The 14,541-nt window shown below is 44.1% G+C and overlaps 1 protein-coding gene and 1 long non-coding RNA gene across 2 annotated transcripts; one reads left to right on the top strand and one right to left on the bottom strand.

The window, feature by feature from the left end:
- Positions 1-715: 715 nt before the first annotated feature.
- Positions 716-11,304, bottom strand: F3 (coagulation factor III, tissue factor). The gene is made up of 6 exons (XM_077120197.1): positions 11,052-11,304; positions 9,793-9,904; positions 5,839-6,038; positions 3,674-3,852; positions 2,968-3,127; positions 716-1,640 (listed from the first exon to the last, which is right to left on the bottom strand). The coding sequence occupies exons 1-6, from the start codon at positions 11,113-11,115 to the stop codon at positions 1,504-1,506; spliced, it is 852 nt and encodes a 283-aa protein (XP_076976312.1). The 5' UTR covers positions 11,116-11,304; the 3' UTR covers positions 716-1,503.
- Positions 11,305-11,420: 116 nt separating this feature from the next.
- Positions 11,421-12,939, top strand: LOC143650003 (uncharacterized). Its single transcript, XR_013159315.1, has 2 exons — positions 11,421-11,499; positions 12,716-12,939. It is a non-coding gene; the product is annotated as an uncharacterized LOC143650003 (long non-coding RNA).
- The last annotated feature ends 1,602 nt before the right edge of the window (positions 12,940-14,541 follow it).

Genomic DNA, 14,541 nt, shown 5'->3' with positions numbered 1-14,541 from the left:
GACCCCTATGAGTGCGCACCTTAGGGAACTGTAAACATGAGCTAGACCCAGTCCCTGCCTGCAAAGAACCCCATCTAGTTTTATGCTTTTCATGAACTCTAGAGACCCCGTATCACTTATATCTCTCCCTAGGCTTTATATTATATTGTCCTTTTCAACATATTTCAAGAGAATAATCCAAAGAATTTTTCTTCCTTTCTCCTCCCCAATCTTCATTCTTAACTCAAACTAATGCCCATGGAAGGGAAAAATCACTTCATCTAAGTAGGTTGTACTGTCTTCTCCCTTCCCTCCCATCCCTGTCCATCCCATGTGACTTGTGGTGCCTGCTTATAGGGAGAGTGATTTCAGGCTGGTAACGGGACTTGTTTGGGCCAATGGCATGTGAGTGCAGTGAGAGTCAGCCAGTATGGAGCAGAAGCTTCAAGAGGCAGCTTAAACCTTAAAGAAGTGACTGCCTTTTTCTACTAGTGTTTTCTTTTTCTTCTGCCATGGTCCAAACAGGGGCTTCTCCTTCAGCCTGCATTCTAGAATGAGAAGACACTGAGAAGACACGTATCCAACCTGTGGCCTCAAAATTGTAAAGTAAGTAAGAAATAAAGCTATATTGTTGCAAGCTACAGAGATGTGGGGGGTCATTTGCTACTGCAGCAGAACTGAGTAATACAAAGACCAAATCATAAGTAATAAATGCAAGATATAATAAATACAGTAGTCACAATTCCCAGTCACCTTTATTAATATAAAAGTATATTAAATAAATTATCTCAATATATACAAATATAACAATATTACCTATATAAATAGAAGATCCCCATATACAAAACCTTTTCAAAATTATATAATATACACAGTGTTAGCCATAGAAGCTTTAAGTACCTTAAGTCATAAACTTTAGGCAGTTTGATTGTATAGTAGTCTTATAAAAATATATTTAGCTGTCAAATGTTTAATCAACAGCTTTAAATCAAAGTGCTAAACCATAATGCATTTTAGAAAGTGCTCAAAGTAGAAGTCTTTTGCCCTTAACACATTCATATAAGTTTGTCAGTTGCTTTAAACCTAAAAAAACAAAAAGACCCTAAATACCATACGATGAAAAGACAGATGTGTGTTAGAAAAGTCCACCCAAATTTCCATTTTACTTTCCTGCATGGTTTGAAATTGCCTTCTCCATATCTTGGATAACCTAGTTTCATCTTGAGTGCAGAATATGCAGTCTAAAGCACGATGTGTGCACAAGGTACCATAGTGTCAAAATAGAAATTAAAAAAACGACAACTTGGAATTGGTTGTACCATACATCACATTTGCCTTTGTCAAAACCGGAAGGCTTGTTGTGATAACCGGTCAGATAAAGAGCATTCTTTGACCCTAAACTGTCTTCCTGCTCCAAAGTACTCATTTGGGTTTCCATATATTCCATTATCTTAAAAGTTCTTGGTCACAGTCACAGTGCAATGTAAAAATCTGTAGTGGTTGGCAGCTCCAACGGTGCTTCCTTTATGCAACATTAAGGGGGGAGTTTTCCTTCCCACTTTGCTCAGCTCTTGCCTTCCTGCACTTGTACAGAGTTAGTGGCAGGAGAATGAGGAAGATGATGACCACAAATACAATCGCTCCAACAATGAAGAACATTTCTGAAAAAGAAAAGAACCAAACCAACTTAGAGGGAGCGTTCTAATTCCATTTTCAATGGGCAGAACAGAGGGCTCAACCTCAATGAGACCTTCTGCTTTTGCACAATTTGAAATATCTTTCTGCCATTCTTTCTACCACACTTGGATTAGGAAAAGATTTGGTTAATCCTAGGTGTTTTAGGGCAATCAACAAAGGCTAAATGCATCTAGTGGGACATTTAAGGGAGTGAATAGTGCTCACAGTCTAGAAAAGATACACATATATGGAAGCAATAACAGTGGTTGGAAATAAGTGGCAAAAACTGACCTTGATTTTGGTAGCCAAGATCATAGCAGAAGATGATTATAGGTGCCAAGAGGGAGAAACAAAGCGTGACCAGGTGAGGAAGAGACAATAACGGAGTTGGCGTTGAAAATAGCTCTTGAAGGACATACTTCATCAGGTAGAGAAGAGGCAGGAGAAACAGAGACCCATGTGTGCACAAAGGCAGAGAAGCAGCAGAATTAGAATTGGGCTCTAGGAAGAATAATCTGAGGGTTGAGGGTAGGGTGGCCCCAAGGGGAACAGGATCTTATCCTCCTGTCAAAGGCAACAGGAGAGAATAGTGTATTCGATTTTTAAAAAAAGTTTAGATCTCATTGTCACAGGGGTAAAATCATCATCCCTATCCTCTGGCTCTTTTGTTCCCCTAAAACATCCAGAGCTCTTCCCCGAAGAAGTCTGGAAGGAGACTCAGGCTTGCAGCCTCATGCACTTGGCTCAACACCTGTAGCACTTCTCGTTAGGAAATTCCTCACACACAGTGTGTCTGAGCTCCAGATGTGCGTGCACGCATGTACACACAAGTTGCTCACATGTGCACAGGGGTATTATCTGATCTTTTTGATCCCTCCCCTTAAGGCATTAAAATCTATATTTTCTGAGGCAATTGTCTCAGAGGGTGGACTCAAATGTCTACTGGATGCTGCTGCCGTTGGTCCAGAGGCTCCCACCCAGGCTCAGAGTTTTATTCGTGAAAAATAACATGGAAAAAAATGTGATTCGATGGTACATCCTGAACACCTACTGTGTGCCCAGAGCTCACCAGAAAGCTCAGCCCATGGTAGTTGCTCAAGAAAACACTTGCGAAGGAAACAGAGAAGCAATACAATATGAAGAAACAACAATGTTTAAATGCCTACAACTGTAAGAGTATTTTTTTTTTAAATCACGGCAGCTCTTCCGTGAATATGTAACAAAAGAAGGATCATCCTGGCCTGAGGGTGGCGCTGCTAGCCCTCTGTGAGGTCTCATGCCTCCCAGGTGAATGCCAGCAGGTCCACTCACCTCTGAACATCCCCTTCTCTTGGCTGGTGCACTCAATGATGCTCTCCGGACTCTTCTGGTTTGCAATTCGGGATGGGATCACTGCCTGGACGCTGAAGCAGTAGTTTTCTCCTTTATCCACTTCAATCAAAAACTCATTAGTGTTTGTCTTGGCTGTTTTCTGTTAAAAGGAAAAAAATTCTTAGCTCCCCTGGGCTCAAATGAATCCTTTCCCCTTTACCAAATCACTATGGAGGTAAAAGCCTAGACTTTCATCCAAGTCAACATGAGCGGGTCTGACATAGAAATAAGGAGAAGTATCTCAGTTATTCAGTTCCCCTGATGACAACAAGGACTCCTCTTCCAAGACTGAGGACATCCAATTTAGGCACATCCAACCCAATTAAGCTCTTTGGACGGTATTCTCAGTAAAAGGGAAAAGAAAAAGTAGTATAAATCATTGAAAAGAAGACACGCTTTCTCTTCAAGATCCTCGGTAGAGGAAGCAATGGGGAAGTGTCTGGGTTGCTCAGAGGCTCTGCCCAGAGTCACAGGCAGAGTTAGGACCTACTGCCCCAGCCCCTGCCCAGCAGGGCCCGCTTTCTGCCCCCCCTGCCCTCGCCACAAGCCCTCGTTCTCTTATTTCTGAATTGGGCAATTGCGGGGGAGTAAAATCAAGGGCCCACAATTTAAAAGATGTCTTAATAGTGAATAAAAAATTTCTCACCTTTCCTGTAGCTGAAGCTTTCCAATAATAAAGTATATAGATTAAATCCTGGCCAAAAACCTCCCGGAGGCTTTGGAATGTGCCGTTCATTCTGACTAGGGTACGTGCATCTTGTACTGTCACATTCAGTTTTGTCCCAACTTGTTCAAAACTCTGAATGGCTGGCTGTCCAATGTTCGCTGAAACACAGAGAGGGAGCTTGGGTGGAACCAAAGAATTCTATATAAAGTAGATGCCCATGTAGCTATCACAACTTGGTCACCCTTCCTAAAAGACCCACATAGAAGCTCAACTCAGTCGGAGGCTTTAGTGGTACCCGAGTTAAACCTTGAGGCATCTTGTGGTAACGCTGTCCAACACGGACATAACAGGAGCTACATTTGTCATTGGAAATTTCTTAGTAGCCACAGTAGAAGTAAAAAAGAAACAGGTGCCATTACTAATTTTTTTTTGTATGCTATATGGCAGGGGTCACATTTCATTCTTTTTCCCATGTGAGAATTCCCTGATTTCTGTGGAAAGTGTTTTCCTTGAGCGACTACCATGTGCTAAGTATTTCTGTGGATTGTCTATTTCACATTTCATTCTTTTTCCACGTGAGTATCCCCCGATTTCACCATTTGCTGAATTTTTATTTGCTTGTTTGTTTTGGAAGTGTATGGGCCGGGAATCGAACCTGGGTCTCCCGCATGCCATTGCTTTTAATACTATATTTTATTTAACCTAATATATCCAAAAATGATTATTTTAACATGTAATCAAAATAAAAACTTCTTGAGATAGTTTACATTTTTCAAAATCCAGTTTTTTACACTTACAGCACTAGCCTTGTTTCAAAGTGCTCAAGAGTCACCCGCGGTTAGTGGCTGCGTATTGAACAGTCTAGTTCTAAAAGATTCCATGTCTTAGGCACAAAAAATTAGGGGCCTTGGGAAAAACCAAGAATGTCCTTGGTACCTCAAGGAACCATCTGCTTTTAACCACTGAGTCTCTCTGCAATGGTTCAGTTTTCTCAAGGGTGTTCATTGAAAAACAGTAAAATAAATCTCCATTGTTCAATACCAATTATATGCAAGCCATATCCGCATGCGATACTTTCTACCTTGTACCATTCTATTTATATGCTCCCTCTTTCACGTTTTGTGGCTTACAACAAAACTCACAAATTATAAAAAGAAATAATGAGAGTGTCAGCAACTCGAGGGGGAACGAGTATTAATGACGTTCAGAGTGCTGCTGATGGGTTCTTCAGCCGAGGCCCATGGGACACACATGCAAAGGCATTCGCAGAGCAGAAAGGGAGGGGCTTCCAAATGGGGGTGCAGGGAAGATAGCCAGAGTCTATCTCCATCTTCAAAGCGATACAGGAGGGGAAGAGTTGTTGGATTACTCACTCTCTTCACCATCCCTCTGCTGTCGCTCAGTCAAGGGAGTAAATACAGAAATGCCAGTAACGCAGCACTTTCAGTCTAACCATCAGGCCTTCAAAGAGAAGCTGATTTCACTCTTCTCAGTGTGCTGTGTGTGTTTATTTAAAATACCTGGCTCTGAGTCACAGACATACACAGGCAAAAATTTAATTCCCCACTTGGGAGGAATCCTCTGCATTCCCTTAATTAGATAGTAAAGTCAGCTTATTAGGGCAAAGGTTGGGGAGGAAAGCATTCCACATGGGCAAGTGCTGGGCACATCGCAGGAGGTCCACCACGGTCAGCTGATTGGGGAAGGTCAGCAACCCCAATTATGGGGTCCAAGGGAGACCATGCGGCCCCTCCCCACGTATTCATGACTGTTAAACACTCTAAACTGGGACCTCTGGTCTGGTGAAGTGACAGAACATTCAGGATAGATGATATATGATATACCTGAAACCCTAGTCTTCGTGGATTTTCTGTTTCCCACCCAGCGAGCCGGTCTGGTCTGGGACAGACCAGTGGGGAAAGCTATTGGATGCCACCAGTATCACTCCGAAAGCCACGTTCTGTTACCTCCCCCTACACCCAGAATGAGCAAGGAGAACTGTAACACTCATGGGTTTCTGAGAAAGATATAAATACTTTTTATCTAACGACCCTTAAGGGTGTTCACAAGCTCACAAGACTATTCAGAAACGTAGAACAAGAATGAATGGTTATTACAAACAGAGCTGTTTCCCTCCAACTCACTCTCTAAGTAAGGTGTGAACTCTGGGGCGTTTGTACGGTCGGGCTCCACAGAAGAACTGGAGGGCTTTGCATTATTTGCTGGATAGGAAAGAACCCGTGCCAGATACGTCTCCTTCACGTTCTTCACAATCTCATCAGTGAGATCACACTCTGTGTCTGCTGTGTGGAAGCATTTGTTTTTCCAATCTCCTTGTCTGTGACTAAAGGAAGAAAGAAAGAATGAATGAGAACTGAAACATGATGATTTGCATCCGACGAGACGGATTGCTTCCTGGCTGTGGCATGCTGTGTTAACTGTAATAGTAACCCCCATTAACTCCAGTGAGGCCTTCACTGTGCAGAACCCTTCAGATGCATGTTTCTGTCCTTGCAAACGGGGGAGGGGAAGAGGAAGAGTGTGTCATCACCCATTTTTACAGGTAAGGCAACTGAGGCAAAGTGAGCTTAGGTGACTCACTCAAAGTCACACAGCTGGAGTTTAACTCCTGGGTCCGTGTTCACAACCATCTTGTGATAATGCTTTTCTTACCGCGTAGATGGTTTGTCATTGGTACATGGGAGAAGGAGCAATTTTCTATCAAGATCCAACTGTTTATCATGGTCTTCTTAAAATATCAGACAATATATCATTTCATGTCATATTCTCTTTATTATAGTATATTTATCATATTATTAGCATGGTTATTCATCATTTATTGAATCTCCTACATGCCAGAGACTGTTCAGGGCCCTTTTTTACAGGTTATTTTGTTTGATAAAATCTTTCTGAGAAGGTATTGGACCTTATTTATGGGACACTGAAACTCAGAAATGCTAAGTAACTTGTACAAGATCACACAGATAGACAGAGGCAGAGCTGGGTCTGTTCCCCTCATGATACGACATGCCTCCCTCACTTCTCCAAGATGTGATTACCTCTTATCAATGATACAAAATAATGATGCAGGTTGCGTCTCTCTAACAAAGTCAGAGAGTCTGACAGGCTGAAAGGCAAATCTTTCTTTTGTAGGACATCATTAGAGAGGAAATGATTTAATGAATTTGTACTGAAAGTGCATTTCTTCTAAAAGACCCAAACAATTTGTCAATAAGTATCACTGCAGTTTGATTCACATGCATCTATTCCATGTAAAGTGATGGGTACATCACGCTTCCCTTCAGCATCAAACACGACAGAACCCTACCAATCATTCAAAGCCAGGCTCCTCTCCCCCTTTCCCCAGGAATCTCCCAGATCGCCTTGCTCATTTTACCCTCTCCCCTGCCTGTCTCCCAGCATCTGTGCCTCCATAAAAGCACCAAGGACAACATGCTCTGCTTTGTCCCAGGGAACTATGCACCCCCACCACCCCCATTCAGCCACAGGACTTTAGGGCTGCAAGACTTTGCACACGTAGCCAGGCCTTGCTAAATATTAGATAATTTGCATTTACAAGTTGAACCCCTGTACATCATCAGGGGAGAAACTAGAGACCATAAGGATTCAATTCTCTAAATTCATGCATAAGAACGATATATATATTTTTAACCACACTAAATAACCAGGCAGGAAGTATTTGGGTACCCACACTCTGTGTCCTAAATTTCCCAATCTAAGATTGATACAGAAATATTTCAGTCATTCCATAATGACCAAAAAGCATGTTTTTATTATATCCCTTCTATTTCAAGAAGGGAATGAGTATGTGATGATTTCTCTCCAGCATTCTGACACTCAAGTAGCTCAGATAACAGAGAAAGATTCTGCTTGGCTCTGGGGCTACATTCCATCTGAGATATGGTATTTGGTTCCTCCCAGGTCACTAGCAGGAACTACGTATACTCGATGGCAAAATTTAGCACAAGGATTTGAAAATAATAAATATCCTGCCTGGATGATGAAAAAATTGCAACAGAAAACAGACTGTCACTAATTCAGGAGCAGGCTACTTTCTAGATGCTTTGTCAATGCAATGTTTTGGAATGCAGACTAGTCACGGGACAATATTACAGGTGATGGTCTGGTGCTCAGGCTTGAGCCAATGACATTTCCAATTACATTTAAAACTGACCAAAGGAGGAAAAATGCAGTTGGAGCGCCAACTACCCGCTTCAGGCACAGCCACGGCATCCTGTGGCTGGGGACAGCCCCTGATGGTGAGGAGAAGGGCAGCAGCTGGTTAAGATGCTTCCCCAGGGGAGGAAAACAAGGAGGAAAGCTTCCCCCTCTTTCCCCAGGCTTTGGGACCTCACTGTCAGACCGCAGCAGACCTGGCCTGAGAAGTTGGTACCGGCTACCGGGAGATCTCGGTTTCGGACTCGGCTCTGCACTCATCTTCGGTGCAATGGCGAATAAATCCCTCACCATCTCAAGGAAGCAGTTTCCCCTTTGTAAAAGGGAATCCCGTTTACCTGTGGAGAGGGTGCGGGGAGCGTCGGGGTGGGGTGTGGGGGGCGGGAGGGGGTGGTAGGCGGCGCAGGGAGTGCGGGTCTCAGGTCTTGGCAGAAGGTGATGGAACCGCGCAGAGGGCTTAGGGAGAGTGCCCCGGGCGCCGCTTGCCACCTCGGGTCCTGGCCACGCTGCAACTCTGTGCTCAGGTGAATACAGATCAGGGGCCGTGCCCAACTTAAATAACCGGCAGCTTTACTGAGTCCAGGAACTTACAGTTGACAAAGGTTCACTTTTAAAGAAATCAGATAAATCTTAAATATATTTTCAGATGTTCAGCAAACAAGTTGGAATATATTTAGGAAGTAAGCACTCCCCCTTAAATCTTATTTTCACTACTCATTTACTGTGCAGTATCCAGAAGGAACAGGTTTACTAAGGTAAAGTTCTGCTTTGTATTAGAGGAATTAATTATAGATTCTCATTCAGTGGAATGTGAACTAAGTTTGGCCATTATCAAAGTCATTTTCTTGGGTTATGAAACTACTCTATTATTTTATCTCTATCTCTATCTCTATCACCTCTGTCTGTATCTCTCATCCATCCATCCATGTGCATACACAACCGAATTCTCTTCCCCATTGATTTGTCACGAAGTTCATTTTGAAAAACCAGACGATCCATCTAAAAGGACCCACCTCACACTTAGGAGCTGCATTCCTAATACTAAAAAATATTTGACACAAGTTAAAAGAAAACAAAACAGCAAAAAACCCTTTAATTTTAGCTGATGATATTTTTGTGCCTTTATATGATTACTGTCAAAATATTTCCACTGGAGCTGTTCTCTACTTAAGAAGACCTCTACGAAACCTCCTCAAACGTTTCAGAAACCAAGAACTTTCCAAGAATATGGTGAAAATCATCAAGAAAGAGATGCAGCCCACCTCTGAGTTTTAGATTGAACGTGTGGAATTACTGACTTCTGGGGAAAGCTGCCGGATGACGCTCCAACAGGTAGAGCAGCCTTAACAGCTGAAGGTGCAGACAGAGAAGTAGTTCTGCAAGGCATAGTGAGTCACTAATTTGGCCTCCTCAGAGATCATGTGTGTAACAGAATTTTGATTCACAGAATCTAAATATTAATGAATCAAACACTGCTTAAGGGCAAGGTAGACATCCAAATTCCTCCCCAGCTCTTCCCTAACATGTTAGACACAGCTCACAGTCTAGACAGTAACAAAGGAAAAGCACATCTGTACTTAGATGAGATTAATGATCACTGATCCAGAAACATGCATTAGTGCCTCCAGAGTCTGCTCACAAAGATGTGCCTCTCCACAGGCTTATACTCCACTTATGAATTTTCCCATCATTTCCCAAAACTGATTATAGCTTTTGATCAGTTTAAAGTCCAGAAATGTTATAGCCTTGATGGATAAGGCCCTGATCATCAAATGACCATGAAAGCGTCTTTGTCATCTGTTAAAAACATCTAATTCTCTTATCAGCTTTGAAGACATTTGGATTCAGCACAGAAAAGTGGAAACATCGAAAAGTTTAATTTTGTTGTGTACTCAGCTCACCTTATCTGAACAGTGTAGACACGATTGATGGGTTTGGGTTTCCACTCCAAAATTGTCTTGAAATTAGTTGATTTCCAAGTTAAATTATATGCTACCACAGTATCTGTAGTGCCTTTAAACAATAGAGAAATAGCTATTATTGCATATGCACTTCCCAGCCCATAACTACATCGCATTAATGGTATGCAGTATCTCCCACACCGCCATATAGCTCTGATTTATTATTATTTTCAACTACAAAAGCTTCACTACTGAGTTATGAAGAAAAGGACCTTCAAATTTTTTTCCAGACCCAGCATTACCTCATGGTGAGATCTACTGTGTAACCCTTGGAAACAGGCAGGAATCCTGAAACCCCCATTTGAAATTATTCATGGGGGAAAGCCCTACTATAACTTGACCTCCAAGCACAGCTCAGGAGTCATCAGTGTTTCAGGGTGTCCGTGACCCTACCCGGGAATTCTACCACTCAAGGTAGGTCAACCCCTTTGGCAAGGGTTTTCCGTAAGTTAGAGAAGGCGGCAAATTCTACATGTGCTAGAAGAGTTAGAGTTGCATAATATGAAACAGCTAAATCGTGACTTTCCCCCATTTTATCTAAAATATCCCTCTGCTGAAACTCCCACAGAGACCAAGATGGGCAGGTGGCCTGTCACCGCCATCGCCATCGGAAGTATTCCATTAGGATGTTTTATGATGAAGGTCAGCTTTGCATCAGGGTCCAGTTTCTGCCCAACCCCAGACACCTGTGCCTGCTCCATTTAAAGCAACATTTTGCATTGCCTCTATCCCAATCTAACATGAATACCACCAAGAAAAGACCGCTCTTTATTCCTGGAAAGACGCACAGGTAAGCAAAGATAACTGTTAAACCTCTGGCCTCCAGAGGTCTTCTGTGCAGGTGCGGAGCCACGTTCCACCACTTTCAAGGTCATCCCTCAAGGGCAAGCTCTTTCCCCACACTTAAGGCAGGAGTCAAATATCCACTTATGCAACAGCTGACTCCAGGAGCGAACATCTCCAGCAGAAAGACGGAGCGGGATCCGCAGCGCCAACTGCGATTATCCGCTGCAGCCCTCCCCGCCTTCGCGCCTCGGGGTCCCGTGGTTCATTCAAACTTGTCAGGCTGAATGCACTCGAGTGCGGCGGAGGCGGGGGGGCACCTCGGCCCCCCTCCCCCGGGATGCAGGGCGAGCCAGCCGTCACCCCAAGGCGAGGCGTCCCCTACGGCTTCGGGGTGGGGGGCTGGTGCCACTCACCTGCGCTGCTGGAAACTTGGGCAAGGACCCAGCCGAGTAGGAGCGTCCGAGCGAGGGGCGCCATCTCCGTGAGCGCACCGGCAAGGTCTGGCGGAGACGATTCAGCGGCTGGGAAGGCTGGCCTGGAGGCGTCCTTGAGCGGGTGGAACGCACTGGAGGGGGAGCGGGGAACCCCGAGTCTGGAGGAGCCCCGGCCCGGCGCGCTTTTAAGGCCCTCGGGGAACCCGGGCCTCGGCCGGCCCCCTGCGCCCGCCCCCGCCGCTCCTCCCGCCTCTCCGCCCCCAGCCCTGATCACTCGCGGTCGCGGTGGGCGGCCCCAGGCAAAATTCCACACCCCTGCCCCGCCTCCTCCCCGTAGAAACTCCAGGACCCTGCAAGAGGTGACTCACCCGTGATTCAACCGCGGCGAGGAGCGCCAAGCTGTTCCTTAGGCTGCCACCGGCTCCAGGTGCTGAGACCCCGGCCCCCACCCAGGGTGGGCAGCAGGGTTGTGGGGAAAGAAGAGGGGGACTCCTGGGAAGGACTCTTCGAGTGCGAGGAAAGGGATTTGGTGATAAAGTATTTTCCAGGCCAGTCGGAGCGGCAGCATTTGCAAAGCTTAATAGAAAGGACGGACTCTTGAGCCCCCCTCGGGCGGTGGAGGGCATTTCCTGGGCCCTGGGCGCTTTGCGCACGAGGGGCTGAGGCTCTGGGTCTGCAGCCAGGTAACGGCCTTTGTCGTTTTCTACTCCGAGAGGCAATGGTAACCTGGCCTGCCTTCCTCACAGGGCCCTTAGGGTGAGTCACACTTTATAAAAGTGGGGCAATTGCAGGTGTCTGCCATGGGGCAAGAACGGACCCACAGGTACGAAGTTCAGTGGCAAGCCCGCGCGGTCGCCCAGGCGCTCGGTTAGCCGAGGCGCAACTCACCCCAACTGGGGGTTGTAACGGAGAAAGAGCAACCCAAAGTTGGCGGTTTGCCTCTGGGAGAATTCCAGCGTGGAATCCGTAGTTCTGTGGTTCCAGGATGGATTGTTCTCACACTGAAAAAAACGTCTGTGGGATTGAGTTCGTTCCACCCAAGTCTAGAGAAACCAAAACTGAAATGTAAAAAAATCATTAGACTTTCGCGCTACTAGATTTAAGCTTTGGTTTTTCTGAATGACTTTTTGGCTTCCTCTTCTGGTCTTTGCTGTAATATTGCAGGCGTGAGAATGTTGTTAACTCCGAATGACATTGTACTCCTTGTCAAAGTACCTCCCACAATTTGTTTCTTATTATTCTGTAGTTGCCTCCAAGACAGGGCTAGACGGTTCTTAGGGGAATAAAGTGGAGTTTGTTTTCTCTCCCTGGGTCCCTCAAATTGTTTTCTAAAAAAAGTCAGCCTTGCATTTCAGTGCACACTGTACACATCACCATGTCGCCTGCTGAGCTGAGCCATTTATTACACACATTTTTAAAATAAACAAAACTTGCATAACCTTTATTTTCTCCCTTTGCCTGAGCTGAAATAGCATCTCCAGGTTTGGCCCTTGTCATCCTTCTTTCCTAGAAGTTGAAAGCTATGGCTGGTTTCCTCTTTGAGTTCTCTTCCAACTCTAAAATACACAAAGGTTATATTTGCAAAACTAAGTGATGCCACCCTTTTTTTTGCAGTCTCTGACCTTAGTTATTTTACTTAACAGATTTGCAGCTCCATCTGGGATGTGAGTCTTTGCTCTCTGGAATGGAAGGGAGCTGCAGAGAAATTGTTGTACATCAATCCAGTGGGCTACAAGACCCCAAGACATCATTGCATCAATACAGTATGAATTCCATTTGGAGCTGCTGACTGTCCTGAAATCCTACAGGGCTTTAAGCAATATCAAGAAATTGTGACACAAAAGATGCCATAAATGCTGGCAAATTAGATGAATATTTGCATATCCTCAAATTTTTTCAAGCGGGGGAGAGAGGAATTTATTGAATGTTTTCATGGGTTTGGTTTTTTTAATGCAATTTTGTTGAGATATGTTCATGTAGCATGCAGTCTATCCAAAGTGTACAATCAAAGGCTCACAGAACTATCACATAGTTCATCACTGCATTCAGTTTTTTTATCATCACATAGTTGTGTATTCACCACCATGATCTTTTTAGAGCATTTGCATCACTCCAGAAAAATAAATAAAAAGAAAAAAGAGAAAATTCATGTATCCCATACCTCTTACACCTCCCTCTCATTGCCACTAGTATTTCCTTCTACACAATTTTCCCTCTTATCAACCCCCATTTGCTTATTTTTGTCCCTATTTTTTTAAATTCATGTGTCCATACCCTGGATAAAGGGGCGTCAGACACAAGGTTTTCACAATCACCTGACACGGTCACATTGTAAAAGCTGTACAATCATCTTCAAAAACCAAAGCTACTGGAACACAGCTCAACAATTTAAGGTACTTACCTCTAGCCACTCCAATACACCATAAACTAAAAAGGGATATCTATATAATGCATAAGAATAACTTCCAGGATAACCTCTTGACTCTGTTTGAAATCTCTCAGCCACTGAAAGTTTATTTTGTCTTATTTCTCTCTTCCCCCTTTTGGTCAAGAAGACTTCCTCGATCCCATGATGCTGGGTCCTGGCTCATCCCTGAGAATCCTGTCCCCTGTTGCCAGGGAGATTTATACCTTTGGGAATCATGTCCTACATAGGGGGGAGGGCAGTGAGTTCACCTCCTGAGTTGGCTTAGAGAGAGGGGCCACATATGAGCAACAAATGAGGTTCTCTGGGGGTGACTCTAAGGCATAATTATAAAGTAGGCTTAGTCTATCCTTTGTAGGAATAAATTTCGTGGGGGTGAACCCAAAAATCGAGGACCCAACCTATTGAATTGGTTGTTCCCATTGCTTGCAAGAATAACAGGAATTTCCCAGGTGGGGAAGTTTAATATTTCCTCCTTTATGCCCAGATCCCCAAGGGAACTTCATGCCTAGGTTTTTGAAATATGGGATGGCATTCTTCAAGATTTGAAAAATTCTGAAATTACTGCTATTTTCAAGAGAAGGAAGAAAACTCACTATGGTAAATACCATTTCACAGCAAAGTGTTTCCCCAGTTCACTGGACCATGGCCAGAAGATTTCTAATCAACCACTGTTTGGAACCATTCAAAGTACACCCCTAAAATTTCACTATTGATCTCTGTTGCACAGGAACAAATTGATTATTAGAATGATTCACTAACCTCACAAAATATTTTACCTTCTTTAGTAAAGCTGAGTGTTTTAGTTTCCCAGTTGCTAAATCAAATATCCTATAATGCATTGACTTAAACGATGTGAATTTGTTATTCCACAGTTTTGAAGTTAGAAGAGTCCAAAACTGAGGCATTAGCAAGGCAATAGTTTCTCCTCAAGACTGTGGCATTTTGGGTCTGGTGGCCAGTGATCCTTGGAACCTTGGCATTTCTGTCACATGGCAATGCCTATGGCAGTTTCTTTCCCCTTCTCTTCTGGGTTCCAGTGAC

The sequence above is a fragment of the Tamandua tetradactyla genome, chromosome 11 (genome assembly GCF_023851605.1).
Source record: "Tamandua tetradactyla isolate mTamTet1 chromosome 11, mTamTet1.pri, whole genome shotgun sequence".
Lineage (NCBI taxonomy): Eukaryota > Metazoa > Chordata > Mammalia > Pilosa > Myrmecophagidae > Tamandua > Tamandua tetradactyla.
This window is presented reverse-complemented; position numbering and strand designations above follow the sequence as displayed.